Source organism: Elgaria multicarinata, chromosome 17 (genome assembly GCF_023053635.1).
Source record: "Elgaria multicarinata webbii isolate HBS135686 ecotype San Diego chromosome 17, rElgMul1.1.pri, whole genome shotgun sequence".
Lineage (NCBI taxonomy): Eukaryota > Metazoa > Chordata > Lepidosauria > Squamata > Anguidae > Elgaria > Elgaria multicarinata.
The window spans coordinates 28,419,524-28,441,284 of record NC_086187.1 but is presented as its reverse complement, the minus strand read 5'-3'; the positions used below and the strand labels follow the sequence as shown (position 1 = coordinate 28,441,284).

Here is a 21,761-nt window from a genome sequence, read left to right as displayed (position 1 = left end):
CAAGGAGTGCTTGCTTGTGCAATATCGCAAGTAGTTGTGGGTCAGATTTCCACCACCACCACCACCACATTTGCTGCTGGTAGTGAAGTGAATCAACTTCCAATATGACGTCATGTGGTTGTTCACAAGATACAGAGAGTGAAGATCTGTGTACGCTGGGCAGCGTCAGCTGCTTTTTGATCATTAGCATTGAACGGCACTTTTCATATGTATGGAACATTTTGAGCATCAAAACGCTTCACATATGCTTCCTCAGAAACCTTACAACAGCCCTAAATGTTAGGCCAGGATTTTTATTCCCAACAGTTATAGAAGTTCAGCTCAAGAAATTATCCCAAGTCACCCAGTGGAGCATTGTGACTAATAGTGCAGTCCTAAGGACATTTACTTAGCATTATTTTATTTAGTTATTTAATAATGCAACCCTATGCATGTTTAGACAGAAGGCCGCATGGACTTTTTTCTGTCTAAACATGCATAGATTGTGTCTTAAGACGGTTACTGTATACAGACCCTGTTTGGATGTCACAACAACTCAGGTGTTTTTTTTAAAAAAACCCTGGGTTGTTGGCTCTCAAACTCAATTCCTTTCTACACACATCATTGGGAATGAGTAAACATGCTACCCTGATCGCTGCCACTGCAAACAGGAGCAACTACTAAACAATCGAAAGGCGCTCCATCCCTGGGTTGTTTAGCATTGTGTGTGAACCAAGAACTCTGGGTTATTGAGAGAGAGACAGCCCAGTGTTTGAGCCCAGGGTTTAAATGATTAGGCTTTAATCAGGAGGGACTTTTTGGCTCACCAGTCACATTTTTAGTCACAATGCTACACCACTTCTAAAATATGGCCACACTGCCTCCTATTTAGATGCTCTGTTTCTATTTTGAGCCCGTGGGTGTGTTTTTTCCCCTCTTCCTCTTAAACTGGCAGGATGAGTGTGGTTTGCAGGACCCCCCTTACAGTGGTCATGATGTCCTATTAATGTTTTGTGACACGATCACCAAGTCACAGTGCATAAGCCAGCAGTTGTAATGCAGAAAAATAAAAGTTGCAGCTGCATTGCTTTCTAGGCCTGACTGGCGAGGAAGGTTGGGTAACTGAGTCACGGATTTAGATGGAATTCCTAGGCACCACCCAGACAGCCAGCTACTGTGGACCTAGGAAAAGCTGCCTGCTTCCAGAGGTGGCACCCACCAGCCTAAGCCAGGATAGCTACCAGTCGTATTACCTGCCAGGTTACCGCTACTTGAACTCATGGAGGCCCAGCTTGTTCTACAAAGTCTCATCCTTCCGACCCAATGAAGACGGGGGCGGCCGCCTAAGTGCCCCATTGCGGCCCCCCACTATATTGCCTTCCGTGAGATCGGCTTTGTACGCCCGTTACAGCCCCCAGGACTGGTACAAAGCAAATGCCACCCAGATTAAAGGATCGGAAGCGTATCGGCACTGGGCCGGGAGGCTGAATGCCGACTCCTCACGGCTGATCCAAGATAAGGACCAGCTAACGCGGCAACAGCAGGAGGACTCCGGGAAGAACATTGGGCAGAGGCTAGCCGACATAGATTTCTGGAGGTCCGAGCTGACCTACGAGCTCGAGCGGCTGCTGACTGAAACCCGTGCACTCGATACAGCCAAGCGGCGTCTGGAGTGCGCGGCAGATGAAGCGCAGGGGCCGTTGCAGGTAGGTGCTGGTCATGGTAACAGTTCCCTACGCTCCTTTTTTGATGTGCAACGGTGCTCAGCTGCACCCTAGCTAAAAGATATTCACCTTTCCCTTGGGCCACCGCTGTGGTGAGAGTGGTGGTCCCATCTATCATCCTTTCCAACCATTTTTTGAAGAGCGATATGCAGGTCCTAGACGAAGTAAAAGCTTCATCCTGGCAATTCCCACTTTCGTTTTGTTGTGAGTCTAAAACTGGCCATGAGGTGGCATGTGAGCTTTCCTCTTCAAACTGTGCAGCACGCACCGTTCGTTCGTCGAGAAAGAGCAGCTATAGGAGTCGCAAATGGGATTGGAAGGAATAATACTGCTGTCTTCTGAAAGTTGATCCAATGCATCTTTCTTTCAGTACATCCAGGTGCTGCAGTACCCACATGGCTGACATGGGTAGGCACCGGAATAGCATAACTTGGAGAAGAGCCGAGTTTGCTGGCCTTCTCCCACAGTGATGGCAGGGTCTCCTGCCTTTCCCCAAGACACTGCCCATGCTATTGACTGAGTGGTAGAGTGCCCCATGAGGGGCGTAAGCAGCAGGCCCATAGCTAAGGAAAGGGGACTTTTGGGAGGGACATAATAATTTAAGGAATGGAATAATAATAATAATAATAATAATAATAATAATAATAATAATAATAATACCTAAATAGTTATTTTATCTTGGGATGCACAGATTTGCAAATAACAAATGCTGAAATGAAGGCAAAATATAATCTACTTCATACTAATAAGAAACTTTAATATGCACAAGAAGGTCAGAAGAAGAGCCCTGTTGGATCGGACTAAAGGTCCCTCTAGTCTAGCACTTTGTTACAGTAGTGGACAGCTTGATGCCACTGACTGTTATGTCCCCTGTATCTGGATCCCAGCATTGTCCTGATGAGGATTCAGATTTGGATGAATCATAGACCACCCCACTCAGGAAAAGCTCTTGACAATCTCTTCTGTACCCCACAATATCTCTATATAAGCTTGAGGTCATGGCTCTCCCCTCATCCGTAGACTAAGGGTCACTCCCCCTGTGGCTTTCTCCAGCTCCATAGACATGCAGGAGCATGAGGCTTTAGAATCAGCCACAACCCCTTTAAGGATCACAGTCAGCTCTTCCCGGAGGGACAGAAACAGTGGAAGGAGAGGCCCTGCCAACCTTTGTAAGGCTTCAGATGACTCTGGTTCTTTGCTGAGACAATATTTTTCTATAGCTCACCTAGCAAAGTGCAATGGGAGCTATCCAGGGTCCTGACTGCTTCTCCCTGGAACCTGCTGTGACTACACCAGTCGTTGTCCTGACTGGATCTGACGTACTTCAACCTGAATTTGCTTAACTCACTTGACTCTTCGCTTGTGGCCTTCAAGCCTCAGTTAAACCTGCATAAGCATTTGCAGCTAAACACACACACACACATTTAATGTATGTTCTCCCCAAATATACATTTCTCTCAAAATACTTTAAAAACACATTTTGATACCTTTTTTGAGCTGTGAACTGCATTGGGTCAGGATATGTGAAAGCCAACGGATGGTTTGTGAGTTCAGTAGGTGCTAATTAAGTGGATTTCACAAAAATTAAGTTCCTCAATTGTCCCTTAGCAACAAATGGGTCTCCCAGTTTTTGGTTCAATAGATCCAGCACTTTAACCACTAGGTCATAGCAACAAATATCCACCTATGCATTCATCTTATTATTAACAACTATACACAGGTACTGTATATCAGAAACTGTTTTCTACTGGTATTAGATCAATTGCATACCAAACAAACCAAAACCCCTCTCTTGCTTTCTAAAAACAACAACAACAACACATTAGCAATAGTTCCATGTCTGAGAGTTTGTCCTAGGGTGTACCGTTTTTTTTGTTTGCTTGCTTGCAGGTAGCCTTGGAATGCTTATACAACCGAGAGAAACGCATGGGGATTGACTTAGTCCATGACGATGTGGAAAGGAATCTCATACAGGTACAAGGCTTCCTGGCTTTATGAAATGGTTTGCTGCAAAAAGCCAAAAATAGCAGTCAGAGTGTGCATTTTGCTTGATTGTTTGTTCTTCCTTGAATTCATTTCTTGCCCGTGGAAAGTCAAGTTCACTGGAAACTTTAGAGCGACTGGGAGAGTTCATTGCAGGTTTAAAACCAAACAGAAAATTGAAATGAAAGCCAAATTATTTGAGAATTAGGGGGCTGGGTGGCTTGCTGTTCTGGTAAATGGCTCTGCTGCTCTGGAGAGGGACATTCCAGTACACTGCAACGTGAGATTGGGGATGAAAACCCTTTTAAAATCTTATTTGCAGGTTGGAGAGTGTACTAAAATCCCATCAATTTGGTGTTTGCTTAGAGTTACTTTAGACAGACTAGAATCCTGTGGACATGCTAATTTCACTCCAGAAACAGGTTTAGAAAAACCTAGGAGAGGCTTGATTGTGATCCTGAGAAGGGAAGTGGCATGACATTTATTTATTTATTTATTTATTTATTACATTTTTATACCGCCCAATAGCCGAAGCTCTCTGGGCGGTTCACAAAAACAACCATCCAACTATTTTACATTTCTTCATATGGTTACTCAACAGAAGGAAATTATCTTTTCATCTTTTAAGTCCAGAAGCTTTTAATGGAAGCTTCCATATCAAGGGATTATTCTAACAGAGAGGATTGTTAACAAGTCGTTTGAGCCGATAACTTCCAGAGTAGGGTAGCTATTTTAGTCAGCTGTAGAAATCAACAACCCAGAACAAAGTCTTTTGGCACGATATCTTACCCAAGACTAACAGATTTGTTGTGGCAAAAGTTCATCCTTTCTCAGATGGCAGATTCTCCCCTCTCTCTCTCACACACAATCAGTGAATACACATGCATACACACAGAGAGCGGAATTGTAGCCGATCGGTCCAAGAAATAAAAGACTGACAATTCTATACAAAGCTTAAGCGTGCATGAGATAAGCACTTTGGGCAGTATCCAATGCTGCCTGTACACCTCCACGGATTATGTTGTGCCAGCAGGACTCCCCGCTAGCACAACGGGAAGTTAATGCTTCCTAGAGCAACTCTGAAAAAGAACCAAACTGCATCTTCCCCTTCTGTGAGTTCTGCTGACCTGTTCTCTTCTGGCTCCAGCTGGCAGATGAGCAACATTGGATACTGTTCAACCACCACTTAAATAAGCAATAGTAGCTAATAACACAATTAAGCCTACTTCAGGAATTTCTCTTGGAAATCTCCTCTGGTTTGTTTGATGTGGATCTGAAGATCCGTGTTGATAATAATGAAAGCGAGAAACAACATTCTTAATTTGAGAACAACACTTTCCAATATATAATCAGTTAGATGTGCACATTTCCATCACTGAGTAGACTTCAAGTGTTGCAGATTATTACCAGTTCCCACATTACCTAAGAAGCTTTTCTGCTTTCTGTGTTTCCACATCTGTCACCCTCAATTGCAGACAGACATCCCTACAAAGCCAAAGGGCTTTCTATATAAGGCTGTTAATTGGCTGTATCTTCTTCCAGTTTCATTGCAGAATTGAGATCTGAGTGTCACACGAAGAGCATTTCTTTTCCTGCTTTTCTGCCACATAACCTCTAGGTGGCAGTGGGGCATAGTGGAATAGCACCAATAGACAAATGAAAAAGTGGTTGCTTTCATCTTTTACAATTAAATACCACATTTTCCTTGCTCTAAAAAAACTTTCTGAAAGCGCTCTTTAGATACAGAAACAAAATTTGAGGATCACATCATCATCTAAAGAACCCGTAAACATGAGTTGGGAATGATGAATGAATGATGCATGATTACATGTTCTATGACCGAAATAAACAATCTGAATCTGCCTTGTGTAGAAAGACGAAAGGCAACAAAGAGTCTTGTGACAGCTTAAAGGCTAGCAAATTTATTTAAAAGAAGTGGCCAGAGTCCACAAAAGCTTCTGTCTGAATAAATTTATTACAGAGTAACATAAGGGCTGCCTCTCCAGAAATCCCACAAAAGATACTATTTTTGTCTTCAGTTTTGTAGAATTACTGACAGGTGTATATATTCTTATTTTAGGAGGTTGATTTGATCAGAGCATGCCAAGATAAAATGAGAAAGCTTGCAGAAAGAATTGAACAACAACTGAAGTAAGCTTTTAAAAATGTAATCTGGTATGTGAGGTGTCCCATTCATGTATGACATAGTGCTTACAGTTAAAGCCCAGCAACTTTTGAGATGCCTCCTTTAGGGTTTAGCCCTCCAATGAATGACAGCTAGTTCTTTTGGCAATTCTTAACAACAAGAGCTCTTTAACCTATATTGGTTGCCAGCCATCTGGAATGTACCCAAAATTCATAACATTGCCCAGGAAATCACACCCAGCCCTCAAAGGCAGGAACTGAAAAAGTCTGCAACTGCCAAAATACCATAATTGTTGGTACTTGAGGGTGTTTCAGGGCGATGGTTCGTGAGTGTTGGAGGGGCCGGTTTGATATGGCAGGCAGAAATTCAGCGAGGCCTTGGCAAGAACATGCATGGATAGAGAAATCTCTCCTTACCTGTTCACATTTTACCTGGTATAGGGCTAGGAGTTCCCCCTGCCCAAGAAAAAAGGCAGAGGTGACAACTTGAGCTTCAGCTGAGGCATCAGAATATAAAACTGCTGTCCCACTGGAAGGATTGGGAGATGAGCAGGAACTCTGCCAAGCACATGGCCTGTGTGAGAAGCTTCTGGATGGTTACGTAGATATTTTGTTAGGTTTGCATAACTTTAGGCCAAAAGTCTCAGCTTATTTTCAGGATTTGTGAACATGGAAATGACATTTTCCAAGTTGTTGTTTTTGTTGTTGTTGTCCTTGCAGGATATAAATGCAAAATAAATACCAATAAACAACAGTACTTTAAATATGGTAAAGAGGCTAATAAGGAGCTTTATCACACCAGCGTTATACTGTGCAATCACTGCGAATTGCATGCAAAGGACTCAGACGTTTTCCACCTTATAATCTGCTTTGATTGTGAAGGACCCCCCTGCATCCTGCCTTAATTGTGCAATAAAGCAAAAAGATTCACCGTATTTAGCCCCTACACTTTGAGCGTATCTTCTGAGCCGCCGCTGGGGCGCAGGAACAGGATTTTAAAGAAATGCTTACAACTGTGTAAGCTTTAAAGCTAAAGACACCAAAATTGGCACAGTAATAGATATTAGGGAGAGCTTTAAGCATACCAAATTTGAATTGAATTGGGTCATCCATTGGTTTTTTTAATGATTTTTTATATTTCCCCCCTTAAACTCACTTCTTGTTACGCAAAGGATCGCTGTCGCCTGGTAGCAAAAACAACAACTGCGAAAGCTAAGCGCTACGGGGATAATCCAAGGAAACAGGGACGTGGGATGAAGCTTATAATCAAAATCTTTGTTCTTCTTTGTAGCATTAACAGAGATGCCCAACATGCCCTTGAGAGGGATCTCGGTGATAAAAACTCAGCCCATTTCATTGATGAGAAATGCTATAACTTGAGGAACACTTCTGACAGTATTAACTACTACCACGGAGTGGAAAAAATTGATGGAACGTAAGTGCAGTACAATCCGCTTATAGTCGCTTATCCCATATATGGGAATTCAAAACAGGTACCAGAAACAAGCCTCAGGATGTTAAAATATAGACAATACAATTTTAAAAAAAGAAAGAAAGGTTTTAAAAAGTATTGGTGGTCAAGGACGACAGAGGTCTGAAACTAAAATTAGCCGTGTGCCAACTGTTGCCCACCGCCCTGAAATACCAGACCGTGTGTGGATTTCAGCAATGGTTTGATTCTCATTACCTTGCAGTGTCTCAGTCCCGGAAACATGGGCAAAGTTTAGTGACGACAACATCCGGTATTCTCAGAACGCCCGGGCCAACTCAGCCACCCTCTGCTCAGAAGCAGATCACACGCTGGAAATCACTTCTGACGATATGTGGAGACAGTGGACAAACACCAACCTGGCTTTTGACACTCGCATCTCAGAAACAGCAGATTCAAAGAACCAGCTGCAAGCACAGCTGGCCAAGGTAGGAGCAGCATTTTCTTTTAGAAGCTGGGTGGGTCAGACAAGTACTACCAGTCTACTCTACGCTAACGAAATGTAGAGGTTGTCGTAAGCGTATCAGAAGAGCCCTGAGGCTGGATCAGACCCAGGGTCTGCACTTTGTCCGCACAGCGGCCAACCAGTGGTCAACCAGGGACCCGCAAGCAAGACACGAGTGCAACAGCACCCATCTACCCATGTTCTCCAGCATCTAGTGCATACAGGCTTATGGCCTCTGATACTAGAGGTAGCACCTAGGCATCCGTACTAGTAGCCATGTAGCCTTCTCCTCTAGGAATTTATCCACCCCACTTTTAAAGACATCGGCATGATTTTGGGTTTTTTTAGGTTCTGAAAAAAAATCTATGGTTCCCTGGATAAGATATCCAGCTGGTTTCTAAAGGATAAAAAACAAATCCCCCCCCCACATATTTATTAACATGAGGCACAATCCAATTGCAGATTCTCCTGAATAAGTCCATTTGTAGGACAATCATAGAATCATAGAATAGCTGAGTTGGAAGGGACCTACAAAGCCATCGAGTCCAACCCCCTGCTCAGTGTAGGAATCCACCCTAAAGCATCCCTGACAGGTGGCTGTCTAGCTGCCTCTTGAAGGCCTCTAGTGTGGGAGAGCCCACCAACTCCCTAGGTAACTGGTTCCATTGTTGTACTGCTCTAACAGTCAGGAAGTTTTTCCTGATGTCCAGCTGGAATCTGGCTTCTTTTAACTTGAGCCCGTTATTCCGTGTCCTGCACTCTGGGAGGATCGAGAAGAGATCCTGGCCCTCCTCTGTGTGACAACCTTTTAAGTATTTGAAGAGTGCTCTCATGTCTCCCCTCAATGCCCAGTTCTAAACATTTCCCCCTCGATTGCGAACCCCATGGGCTTCTCCTCCCAGCATTGCTGGGCACACATTTTCGACTGCTCTTGGGAAAGGCACCCTCAACGGATCTATTTTCCCACTGCCCTGGTCGCCAGCTGCTGTTGCTTGTCCTCCTCTTTGCCATCATGGGAACCACTTGCTTGCTTGGCAGGCAGAGAGCTAGTAAGCAGGTAGGCAGTGGTATCTCCTGCTCCTCCTTCTCACTACCGGATTGCAAGGCAGGTGAATAATCAGGTTGCAGCAGTGAAGAAGAGGAGGAAGTCTTGTCCGTGGATCCTTCCTGGGATGTGGGGCTTGGGCAGTTGCCCCGTCATGCCTCCCCTTGAGACTGGCCCTGCCTCCCTGGCTTCGACCTTTCATGGCAGGCCGTTCTTATGGGCGTTCCGCCTGAGAGTAGGAGACCCCATGTACACTCTGAAGCCTCTGGATCCTGGTGTCATTTATTTCAGCCACAGGGATCTGTACTGTGAAGGGCGTTGTGGGCTTCACAGAGGGGATCAGATGCCCTCAAGCAGCGCTCCCACCCATGTCTCAAATGAGAGCCCCTTGGATGTGTGCTGAACTTTTCTTCTTCTCTTTTTAAAAAGAAGAAGAAGAAGAAAGGAGAGTTGCAAAGAACAACCTGGAAAAGTGGAAGTGCCCTCTTTTTACTAGAGAGGACGTGTGGCATGCTGCTTAGAGTGTTGCACTTAAACCAAAGAGATGCTCGAATTCTTATTCAGACTGGTTTGCACACTTTCAAGCCTCGTCATCCTCCCTTACAGCGAAAACCACCTAACGCTTTAAAACCATTTTTAGTGCGAAGGAATGGCTAAAATGTGTTGAGTGGTGCTTTCTCCTCAGTGACATGCCCATTTTGTGTCATAGTGTTTGCTTTATTTGGAATTTCATGGAGCAGAATATTTTAAAGCATGGGTCATTCCTACATATATTGGCACACCTTGTCTCTGCCTGTGATTAAGGTGGAGGTGAACTTAACATAAACTGTTAAGAATGCCACAGGGCAAATTTGTACTTATTTTCTGGAAGAGAAGGGTGTATGTTTGGTAGCTATGAAAACGAATCCATAACCAGCCTCTGAAATCCAGTGTGTGTTCTCTCTCCCTCTCCGTCTCTCTGTTTTGCTTCCTGATTCTTGGAATATGGCCACAAAATGATGTAGGGTGGTGCAATATGATCTGGTGATGTCCCCCACCAATCTCATGCTTTTTCAAATGATGTGAATGTTTTTGGTCCAATGTGTAGTTGCGATGTGTAATCACAGGCCACAGATAGCAGGGTATTGTCTGGTGTTGAGAGTGGGTACTCTGAGGATTGCCCCTCCTTTTTTCCTAATTCTCAGTGAGAGAGATATTTTTTTAAGCTGGAACGGAAAAAGAAGTGAGACTACAGCCAGGAACTCAGGATGGCCGTAAACCCACATTTATTAAAACACTCCCAGTCAAGGTTAAAAGATAGTTGAATGTTTGGTTTTAGATTGTGAGTTCACAGAAGGGTCCAAATAATATTTTGTTTCAGGCGCTGACAAGGGAGGGGACTGTGGGCTGTTTTTTTCAATTCTCTGCTTCTTCGGGGCACAATCTGGCAGGGAATTCTCATGTAGGAATTCCCAGTGGAATGAATCAGAGCCGCTATGCAAGAGCACCCAAGTTGAATATAGTTTTGGCTCTGCATCGGCGGGCGATTTGCTGAGCTGGCCCTTAAGTCTGAGTCATGGACGATGCTAAGAATGGTTATCCACCCCCCGCCCCCACTCGCATCTCAATTGTAGAAACGGCAGATTGCATTTCTCCCCGGGACTCTCCTTTTCAGAAAGCCCCTTTTCGGAGGCAGAATTTATAGGACTCTTGGCCAATCAAGCCTCAGGGGCAGGCCTTAGTGCCCCAGATTTCGGTGCGCCCAAAGGGGCAGTTAGAAGCTAGTTCTTCCATATGTTTAAAAGAAAGAACAGGAGGGGAAGGAGGAGGACAGGTATCACCATTCACTTGAGCACTTCTCAGCCTACGTCCTCATTAGGCAGGCAGAACTTGCATGGTGTTGGAAGAGACAACAGATGCGAAACGGCCCTCCTGGGGCAACATTTTATGTTTCCTGTAACATGACCAATCCAGCATGTTGCCATGGCAGTTTCGGATGCAGTATTAATCTATAGTAGTAGTTATGTGCCTTCAAGTTGACTTCGACTTACGGCGACCCCATTAATCAGCGACCTCCAATTGCATCTGTTGTAAACCATCCTATTCAGATCTTGTAACTTCATGTCCATGTCTTCCATTTTGGAGTCAATCCTTCTCTTGTTTGGTCTTCCTCTTTTCCTTCCACCGTCTGCTTTTCCTAGCATTATTGTCTTTTCTATTCAGTCTTACCAGAATATATCCAGAAGAGTGTTTCTCCATCCTAGCTGGCCATTACAGAGATGGTCCTGCCCCCTCAAGGAGGGTGGGGGACACAAATCAAAGCTATTCCGTGCTGACATGACATGGAAAAGGGTGGGTTGGCCATGGCTCTTAGCCAGTCCTGGCTCCAGGTTTTTGAGGGCCTCTTAACGGGCCTCTTCCCTTGGTGTGTTTACCTTCTCACCGCCATGGTCACCAGCTGCTCCTGGTCCTCACCCTCTTTCTCATCACTGGTACCACTGGCTTGCTTGGCTGGCAGAGTGCTAGTAAGCAGGTAGGCAGTGGTATCTCCAGCTCCTCCTCACCACCACTGTTATCTGGGCCAAGGAGAGAGGCAGATGAAGAAGTAGGTTGCAATGGGGAAAGGGAAGAGCAAACTTAGGGGGCTGTTGTTAGGGGCCCCTGCTGGGGCATGGGCCATGGGCAAGTGCCCAACCATGCCTTGACCCTGCTGTAAGCCATCAGTTCCTGGAACTCCAGCTGCTAAGAATCCACAAGATGCTCCAAATCTTAGCCCAGGTAATTGTTTATAAATACATTTTTGCCTGAGAGGTTCAAACATACTTCATTTGCATTACACATTTTTAGCAAGGAGTGATCAAATGCACTCAACCAAATTAATCCTGAGCGCAGGTCTGACAGTTAGAAACAACATGGAACACGGGCGATGTTACATTTTATTGGACCAATTAGTACTTGAGATATAAGAAATGCTCCAATATGAAGAAAATATTCATGCAGATTTTTCAGGAACAAAAGGAATGGCCATGATATCGGATTCCTGCTGGCAGATCTTTCTTGCAAATGTGGATTTCCATTCTGATGTAAAACATTGCTAGGTACATGTTTCCTCCAAAGGCAGTCCTACGAAGGGAAAACAATTTGTTAAAATGAGCCCAAAGGACAGCAGCGAAAGTCAGATCAAGTAGGCGGCAAGTTCTGTAAATAAAAGCTGTCACTCCTTATTTTATTTTCGTTTCAGACACTTCAAGAAATCTTCCAGACAGAAAATACAATAATGTTGCTGGAAAGAGCGATAATGGCCAAGGAATGCCCACTCAAGTTGGCTCAGACCCGACTTGAAGCGAGAACGTGGCGACCCAATATGGAGTTATGCCGTGACGTGCCACAGTTCAAGTGAGTGAATCTTCTTCCTAACTCTTTTTCCTCTGCTTCCCCTAAGTACGACGGTGTGATCTGCTTGTTGTGGGTGCAAAACCCATAAAGCAGGCGTGCAGAACCTCTGAATGCTATTTCAGAGAAGGTCTTGGGGGCCACATTCCAGTGGTGGGCAGGGCTGAAGGTAAAAGGGGGCAGTTCCAAAATACAATCAATCAATCAATAAATCACCTTTGACTGGACAGCTCTTTCTGCCAGTAACTAAGCCTAGGAGAAGCATTTCAGCCATTTAGAATGGGTGGGAAAACTGCACAAAAGCTTTGGTTATCAAAGGGATTGTGTCTGGGCTCGAGGACTTTAACAGGACAAATTTGTGGTGATAACGCCCAACGGTGAAGTGGGAAGCGTGCATTAGAAACCATGAACACTCTAGGGCCCTTTTTAGTGCTGTTGCGACATTGCTCTTCCACAGTCCATTGCAAGTGAAATTAATGTCGTGCTTACACACGTGGCACTTAGTGTAGCACTATTTCCCCATTACAATCCTGGAATGCTTGTCCCTACAGACAAGATCCCGACGTGGTTTTTTGTATTGTTGCTGTTAAGAAGTAAGTCATGGTCAGCAGAATTCCCACTTCCCTTGACTGCTGACTTCTTGCTCCTTTCTTTTGAAATGTCTTCTGCTTCTTTGCTTTTTTGGCCCTTTTGGGGGAACTGGGGGTGGCAACGGCCGACAGAAAGCTCTGGCGTGGGCTGGTCCATGAAGTCACGAAGAGTCGGAAGCGACTGAACGAATAAACAACAGCAAACCCTTTCGCGTATAGCCAGAGCATTCCTAAATGGGCCCTTTAATTAGTGCGTGCCTCTTCTCTGTTGAGTTGTCAGAGCTTTAATTACTCCTTGCTTCTCTGCAGCCAGTGGAATTTATAGTTCGTTATTTTATTTTATTTTATTTATTATTGTTGTGATACATTAAACCCTATTGAGGAAATGACAATGAATTGTGTGTTCCCAAGAACAAGCCGTAAAGTGTGGGTGGCCAATTGAAACCTATGTGGGGCTACAATCCCAAACATATTTACAGTAGAACTTAATTTTGGAGTAAACGTGGAGTAAATATGCATTGGGTTGGGCAGTTGTCATTTTGGAAAGAGAACCTGTGTGTTTCCTTGCGTATTGGTTCTGGATCAATAAATCTGGAATAAAAGAGTGCGGCCTTCTGGGTAACTTTCTGACTGTGCCCACCCACTTTCTTTTTCTGTGCCTGAGGAGCCCTGATTCAGTGGAACGTGTTTAAAATGTTGTATTGTGTCAGAACAAGCAGCACAGGACAGATCAAGCCAGGAGCTTGACGATAATGCAGTTAAAGGAAGGAAACACTCTTGAAAATGTTATTACAAGCTTGCGTAGTGAACATATTATCAGAAATGGTCACTGTTTATTTCAAAATAAGCTCCAATACAACTGCTGCATCTCTAACTAGGCCAGCTGGACAGATGAAATAGTTAGAAATTAATAAAGCCTGTTTAGCTTTTCATTTTCCTGAAGTATTCATTACAGTAATGTGATGTGTGTGCATGTTTTCAGTCCAGAGACGGGTCTGTTGTCCTCTGATCTGGCTGCTGTCGGCAGATGCTGTGTTCAGCCACATAATTTGCCTACGGTGCTCAAGTTGTTTGCATACGTCTCCATGCCAGCTATGTGCTGTTTGTTCTGACTCGACTTTCTTTCTTTGTTTCCATTTTTTGTTCAGGATGGGCTGAGGCTAATTTGAGCCAGGGTTCAATATGAGAAATAAAACAAAATGCCCCTAAGCATGTGTAGCTTTACAGGCCTTTAAGTTGCCTCTAAGGCCAAGTACAGTACATCTAGAATGGCCGGGAGGTGGGCGTGAATCAGCCAATATGGCTTTCAGGCATGGTTGACTTTCAGCACTGCTCTTTCTTGCAGTTAACCTTGGCCCATTTTTAGGCATCTGCACCTTGACGCCGGTGGCTGCTCCAAATTTTGGAGGCCCCTTGGAGAAAGTACCCTCAATGGGCACCTGAGTCTACCTTCTCACTGCCATTCATCCCCCTCCTCTTCCTCATCATGGCTACCACCTGCTTGCTTGACAGGCAACCAACCAGTGAGCAAGTGGGTAGCACCATTTCCGTCTCCTCAGTCTCACCACAACTGTGGTCTGGGCCAGAGTGAGATGCTGGTGAACAAAGGTTGCGATGGTGAAGACCAGGTCTATTAGGGGGCTCTGGTCAGTGGGCCCACACCCTCCGGAGGTGCCCAACCACGCCTACTATCCTTGATGCTTGTCCTACTTGAAATGTTAAACGCCCAATAAAAGAGTGGAGCCCAAAATCTAAGGCCCACTTAATACTACTTGCCCTGAGCATAATGACTGAATTAATAGACACTATAAATCAGAGAGGAAATTATTTTCTGGAGTGAAAGAGAGAGAAAGAAGAAAATTATCTGTTAGCATACCTTTTTTAGCTGATGGGTTTTCTGTGACAATCGTTACACATTAATTGAGGGCGATCCAGATTGCTTTCCTCCAGATATTTTATTTCTTTATTATGTTTATATCCTGCCCTTTTTCTTCCAAGGAACACAAGGGGACTTCCATTTCCCCTATTGGTGACTGGTCCAAGATTGCCAGTGAATCTGATGGCTGGGTGGGGATTTGAACCTGGGTCTTTCCAGCCTGGATCCAACACTCTAACCCGTACACCACACCGGCTCTCAACAATCCCATTGCAGGGAAATCAGATTTCTCCAGCACGTTAATCACAATATTTGGTTGCTGGGGAGAAGCGGTTCTGTGTCCATGACCCCGGCCCCCTCCGATCTACCGCAGTTGGGACTGTGTGGTTGTGCAAGCATCACAGGCACCCATGGGTGATGAGTAATACAATCTCCAACCCAACCTACTCTGCTTATTTCTGTACCATTCCGTGAATTGTTAAAGTTTATTTATTTATTTATTTAAAACTTCTTTAGGAACTGAGCACCCCCTGCTGTACCATTGCAACCGGGAAGGTCTCAGCTAGCTCTTTAATCACACACACACACACACACACACACACACACACACACACACACACACGGCAAACGACCTTTTTAGCACAGTCCTACTATTTCTCTTCATGTTCTCTTGTTTCCTTTAGCCCTCTGAAGGCCCATGTGCCTCCCCTTCTCCAACTACACAGTGCGTCCGCCTTCCACTTTCTTGTAATTTAGGGATGCAGGATGTTTGCACTGCAGGCGCTGGATTTGGGCTAAGGGTGGCCATTGTGTTAAGGGTGAAGAAAAAGCTTTGACAAAAAAATCATTTGGAAAGGCCCAAAGAGTTGAGTCATCCCTTCCATGTGCACCTGTATTGGTCTCAGTGGGTGGGAGGACAGATAACATCTCCAGCAGCTATTTAGCCTGAGGCATTTACAGGTTTTGGCAAAGGATCAAAGAGGTTTTATGACAGAGCCTGCAAGCTTTGAATCCCTTCGGTCCTTCTCAACAGCCACAGAGGAGCCACAGAAAAAGGCCATGTTGCTGCAACTGAAGCCCAGTCTATGAGTTATGTTAATCATGCTTTTCAAAAAGTGTGCCACTATTATTTTGAAGGGTCGCAGGGCCCCACATTCCCAAATCTCAATCAGGCTGGCCTGGCAGTTTCCACTCAAAATTTCCCCGCCACCAGCTGCTGTTTGTCCCCAAAGTGACTGTTTACTGCAAGCACCACCTTTGGGAGCAAAATAGCATGCAGGCTTTGTATTATTTATTTACATTATCTATACACGTCCTATAATAAAAGTTCCCTGGGTGGCTTGCAAAGAAACATACACACTCGTTTCACAATACAATACTACAGCAACGAATAAAAACAGAGCAATAAAATAAAAACAGCCAGTTAAAACAGAGAGCAAAGAAATTAAACCACAGAGCCAGATCAATTACAATTGAGAACAGAGATAGGAATTCACAGAGCTAAACAATATTAAAAATCACAACATGGTTTTAAAAGCCTAGTCATTGCTTGGAACTTATTCTTTATACTAAAAACTGACAGTATTAAACAGACTTTTTTTTTAAAGCATGATTAACAGAACATGAAGTTTGGCTCTTATAGAGGACATATAACTAGTCCTTCACTGTTTAACATGGAACAGGTTTTTGCAGACACAGAATTCATCTCAGTGGGAAACTCCTGGCTCACATGTTGTCCATGCTGATATCTGCACATAAAACAGACACTGGCATGAGTTCTCAGGAAAAGAAAGATCCCCTGAGGTTACATGTGTGAACCAGCCTGCAATCATTGCTAATCCTGGATTAAAATCCATGAATTCCTCTACAAAATAAGCAACGGTGTTTAGAAAGCATGCTTGGTATCAATGGAGAAAACCATCCTGCACATACATTGTAACTGGGCTGATGGTCTGGAACAGAACTCGGGAGCAGGCAGCTGGTCAAAGATGCAGGTTCAGGAAGTCTGAGAGGTCATAGAATCATAGAATAGCAGAGTTGGAAGGGGCCTACAAGGCCATCGAGTCAAACCCCCTGCTCAATCCACCTTAGAGCATCCCTGACAGACGGCTGTCCGGCTGCATCCTGAATGCCTCTAGTGTGGGAGTGCCCACCACCTCCCGAGGTCCTAGGTTCCATGGTCGTACTGCTCTTACGGTCAGGAAGTTTTTCCTGTTGTCCAACTGGAATCTGGTTTCCTGTAACTTGAGCCCATGATTCCATGTCACTTTGTCCCTGGATGAGAAGGAGCCAAGCCAGACTAGTGGACAAGCCTTGTGTCACCAAAGACCCACGATGCCGTGGCCATTCCACGCTCCAGCCATCTGCAATGAGATGGTGATGCAGATCTCTCCTCTGTCCATCAGGGTAGCAGCCACAGCAGGGGACTCCATCCTGCCCTCGGAGTCCCTGTTTGGTGTCCCAGGGGATGGCGATAATTGTATGTGGTGGTCTGCTGTAAGATGCCCAGCAGGGAGTAACCAGTTTCCCCTTTCTCCACTTCAGGCTGGTGAATGAAGTTTTCACCATCGATGACACCCTGCAGACTCTGAAGTTGCGCCTGCGAGAGGCCCAAGACACCCTCCAGTTGCTGATCCTCAACAAGGCCAAGCTGGAGCATGACCTGCTGGTGAAGGCCAACTCCCTCTTCATCGACAAGGAGAAATGCATGGGCATGCGCAAGACCTTTCCCAGCACCCCACGCCTGGTTGGCTACACCTGAGTTTGCACGGGTCTCCTCTCCTGCTCCTGACGATCTGACATAAAAGATTGCAAATCATGGGAGACATTTCTGCTCATTTATTTTTTTTAGCAAAGTGAAGAAAAGAAAAAGAAAAAACACCCAATGGAAATAAACATAAGCGAAACAAAATCAGAACAAGATCACAGCTTTTCTTGCATACAGAAAAATTGAGATGGAACTCTTCCTGTGAGCAGAAGGATAGCCCACAATGCATTCTGGGAAAGGGTTGGTGCTGGGGCTCAGCATTCTGCCATCGGCAGTCTTCTTCAGGGGGCCGCGGTGAGTCTTTGGTAAAGGAAGGGCGTTTGGGTACGTCCAGGTGAAGCTTTTAGTGCGCTACTGCCCTGCTTCACTCGTGGAATTTTACAGGGGTCCAGACGAGGTCTTCCATTTGTAACCTTCTTCCACTGCTTCCATTGCTTTTCTTACCCACCCACCCCCCAAAAGGAGAGAAAGACCGAATAGCTGTCCAATGCATTTCGACTGGTAATGCTAACAGTCCTCCATTGGGGATAAGCCAAGAGACAGCACAGCTTGAACAAGGAGATTTCACACACACACACACACACACACACACACACACACGTACGTCCCAGCTTAATATATGAGGTTCCGATTTCTGTTGCTCTGCACTGGCTTCTCTAGAGGAACGGGGTCCTTATTCGTGCAAGTCCTGCATTTCTTAGTTCTTGGTTCTAGCTGTGAAGGGGGTCTGTCCACAGGAACATAGCTCAGGAATTTATCTTGGAGGACAGAGCTAGTGCTACTGTGAGAGTAGGCTGCCCCAGGCGGAGAAATTTGGGACATTGTTTAAGAATATAGTGTGGGGAGATGGGCAGATTTGACCCACAGGCCCCAATCCCCTGGAAGCTCTCTATTGAAATGAGTGGGAAACCTATCCGACGCTCCTGACTTTCCTATTCATTTCTAGGAGGATTGTTCCCTGCGTTAATTAGTCTGTGCACCATTCGGGATTTCTGCCTCAGGCCCCAAAGTATCGTTGAGCAGATCCTGTTGAAGCAAAGGGGAAGCAGCCTAACCTGTAGATGTGGTGAGGCAGCCAGTCTCCTGAGGTTCAGATCCTGAAATGCAAGGGTGGGGCAATGGGAGCTAAGATAATCAGGGGGTCGGAACCTAAGGATACCTGACAATTACAAGGAGGTGGAACAAATAGCAAAGACAATTAAGTCAACCAGAAAATAGCTGCTGTCTTGATTCTGCCCCTCAACGCACCCTGAGATTTTACTTCTTTCCCTCGCCTGGAGTTCCTGAGAAGATGATGCAAACCCTGAACTTTCAGGTTGAACCTGGGGGGTGGGTGAGGGTGGAACGTGGAATGAACGTACGCTTAGAGAAAAAGCAGCACCGCTTGCAAAAACAGCCTTTATTGCCATTCTGTTGGTGCCAGGAGCGTCTATCCTAATGCAGCAAAAAGTTGCATTTGTGTGTGGCGAGTGAGTAAGTCACATTCATCCTAATTATTGCGCTGATCTAATCCTGATTTACGTGTCCAGCGTAAGACGTACAGAAAGCAATTTATGATTCAAAGGCTCCATGTTTGCCACAGGGAGGTTAAAATGCACACACCACAAAACAATTCATGCTGACCCTCCTTAGACCTGCTTTGCATGAGATGTAAAGGCGGGACAGTGTGAGAAGCCAAGAACCGATATGTCACACAAGAACACGCTTGCAGGGAATCCGTTACTGAGCAATGGTTTCCTCTGGTGTCAGTTCAGAGCTGTTCTTTTGCCCCAGGCCGCTTCCTTCGAGTCCCTATATATAATTTTACTTTCAGTTCTAAAACGTACTGTTTTAAATGTCTGAAAAGGGTGGCTGTGTTGGGCTTTTGCCAAGTTTAGATACTGTACATTCCTTGTTTACAGTACGAGTTGCAGATTCCACAAGTTTGGAGAACAGAGTCAACTTACTGGATGGAACTGGAGACCTATGCAAAGATAGTAATAATAATAATAATAATAATAATAATAATAATAATAATAATAATAATTTTATTTCTTGCTCGCCTCTCCATTTTGTTCAAGGCGGGGAACACCAATAAATGATAAAATACATAATACTCAATTAAAACATAATATACATTGTTAAAAACATCCTTAAAAACATCCTAAAAACATTTTTAAAACATCTTAAAATTCCACTGGATAGGCCTGCCGGAAGAGATCAGTCTTTATAGCCAAACTATCAGTCAAACCGTCTTCATCGTTCTTCCCACCATATCATAGAATCATAGAATAGTAGAGTTGGAAGGGGCCTACAAGGCCATCGAGTCCAACCCCCTGCTCAGTGCAGGAATCCACCCTAAAACATCCCTGACAGATGGCTGTCCAGCTTCCTCTTGAAGGCCTCTAGTGTGGGAGAGCCCACAACCTCCCTAGATAACTGGTTCCATTGTCGTACTGCTCTAACCGTCAGGAAGTTTTTCCTGATGTCCAGCTGGAATCTGGCTTCCAGTAACTTGAGCCCGTTATTCCGTGTCCTGCACTCTGGGAGGATCGAGAAGAGATCCTGGCCCTCCTCTGTGTGACAACCTTTTTAGTGACAACCTTTGAAGAGTGCTATCCTGTCTCCCCTCAATCTTCTCTTCTCCAGGCTAAACATGCCCAGTTGTTTCAGGCCACAGCTAGACCTAAGGTTTATCCTGGGATCATCCAGGGTTCGCCCCTGCCTGAGCACTGGATCCCTTGTGTGTCACCTAGATGAACAGGTTTGACCCCTGGACGATCCAGGGATAAACCTTAGATCTAGCTATGGCCTTAGTCTCTCTTCATAGGGCTTTGTTTCCAGACCCCTGATCATCCTGGTTGCCCTCCTCTGAACACGCTCCAGCTTTGCAGGGCTTCTCCAGACAGAGGCTTTTTATCCCTCAATTTTTCCAGGACTTCTGCTTCCGGGTCTTTGTGAGATTCAGATCTTCCCATCACATACACTTCCATTTCCCCACTTTATCTGAAAGTTCTGTACGTTTCATTATACAGCCACTAGATGGTAATGTTATTGTAGCGCCACTTCCTCTTCACACGGACAAATTCAAACCAATTCAAACTGGATATTTTTTCATTACCTCATTATTTCCGTTTCAAATTAAGCTGCAGAAAGGGTTGGAAAGCAAAGGAGAGCTGCTGAAGGTTGATGGCATCATGTAAAGGACCTGCAAACTTCTGTGGGTAACCAATCTCAACCATGGGGAAAAGCCCCATGTGGAGAGGTCCTAAAACTGGTTGTGCCAACGATTCAGAAGTGCTTAAGGCTACCTCTGTAAGTGCAGTTACTTGTCACAGTCATGAGGACTAGAAATCTGGAGGTTTTGTTTTTAAAAACAAAATGGAGGCTAATACTGCACTATGTGCCACCTACAGGAGCAGAGGCAGTAAGCCTACATACACTATTTGCTGGGGAACATGGGCAGAAGAGTGCTTTTGCACTTTTGTCCTGCTTGTGGGTCCCTGGTCAACGGCTGGTTGGCCACAGTGTGAATGAAATGCCAGACTAGACGGACCCTTGTCATGATCCAGCAGGGCTCTTCTCACGTTCTTGAGTATCCTGGTCCTGAATTGTTTAGGACTACATTATAACCAGGGCTTATGTGGATTTAATTAGAGTATGGCTGGTAGGGTCTGGACCATAAACGTAGCTTCACAGCACTTCTGTTTATTGCAACCAAGTGCTTTGACCTGTCCGGATTTACGCAAAGAGCATCGCTGGGATCTCGCCTCCTGATACTCCTCGCAGACTGCGCTTTCTTTTCATAATCCAGCTACATTCTTTTTCTTCCTTAGCAATGTCAGGGTTTGAGCTGAAAACAAAGTGGCATTTTGTTCCCCCTTCTGGACTGGACTCAACAAGTGAGCCACTTAGAAGCCATGGGGTGGGGGGGAAGGCACAAAATGAGCAATTAAGATGCCTCTTAATGTTGTCACACATCCTGCATACAGAACATTCTTTAATGTTTGCGAAGCTAACACCCGTTTGATTCAGACAAGGGTTCTGGAACGTAGAGAGCGACTCGTCCTGCTCAGCCCACCCCAAACGCCTCCTGTCTCAGTGCAGGAACTGGAGGCCGGCTGGAAGTTAAGTCCAGACCACAGTCACCTCACCAGGCACTGTTTACTCTGACTGGCAGCAGGTCTCTGAGCCTTTTAACTGGAGGTACTGGGAATGGAACCTGGGACTTTGGACATTCAAAGCCTGCTCGTGCTCGGGCATTCGTCAGTGGCTGGGGAACATGGGCGGGAGGGTGCTGTTGCACCCTGTCCTGCTTTGTTGGTCCCTGGCCAACGGCTGGTGGGCCACTGTGTGAACAGAGTGCT

The 21,761-nt window shown here is 45.2% G+C and overlaps 1 protein-coding gene across 1 annotated transcript; it reads left to right on the top strand.

Annotated features, from left to right (window-relative positions):
- Positions 1-1,118: 1,118 nt before the first annotated feature.
- Positions 1,119-17,409, top strand: TEKT5 (tektin 5). Its single transcript, XM_063143217.1, has 7 exons — positions 1,119-1,685; positions 3,594-3,677; positions 5,767-5,837; positions 7,123-7,266; positions 7,526-7,748; positions 12,031-12,185; positions 17,193-17,409. Exons 1-7 carry the CDS (start codon positions 1,119-1,121, stop codon positions 17,407-17,409), a joined length of 1,461 nt encoding a protein of 486 aa, XP_062999287.1.
- The last annotated feature ends 4,352 nt before the right edge of the window (positions 17,410-21,761 follow it).

Excerpts from the sequence above, each read along its gene's own strand:
- TEKT5 (XM_063143217.1), top strand. The coding sequence starts at position 1,119 with ATGGAATTCCTAGGCACCACCCAGACAGCCAGCTACTGTGGACCTAGG. Across the intron at positions 3,678-5,766 it reads TGGAAAGGAATCTCATACAG|GAGGTTGATTTGATCAGAGC; the intron begins GTACAAGGCTTC and ends TTCTTATTTTAG. Across the intron at positions 5,838-7,122 it reads AGAATTGAACAACAACTGAA|CATTAACAGAGATGCCCAAC; the intron begins GTAAGCTTTTAA and ends TCTTCTTTGTAG.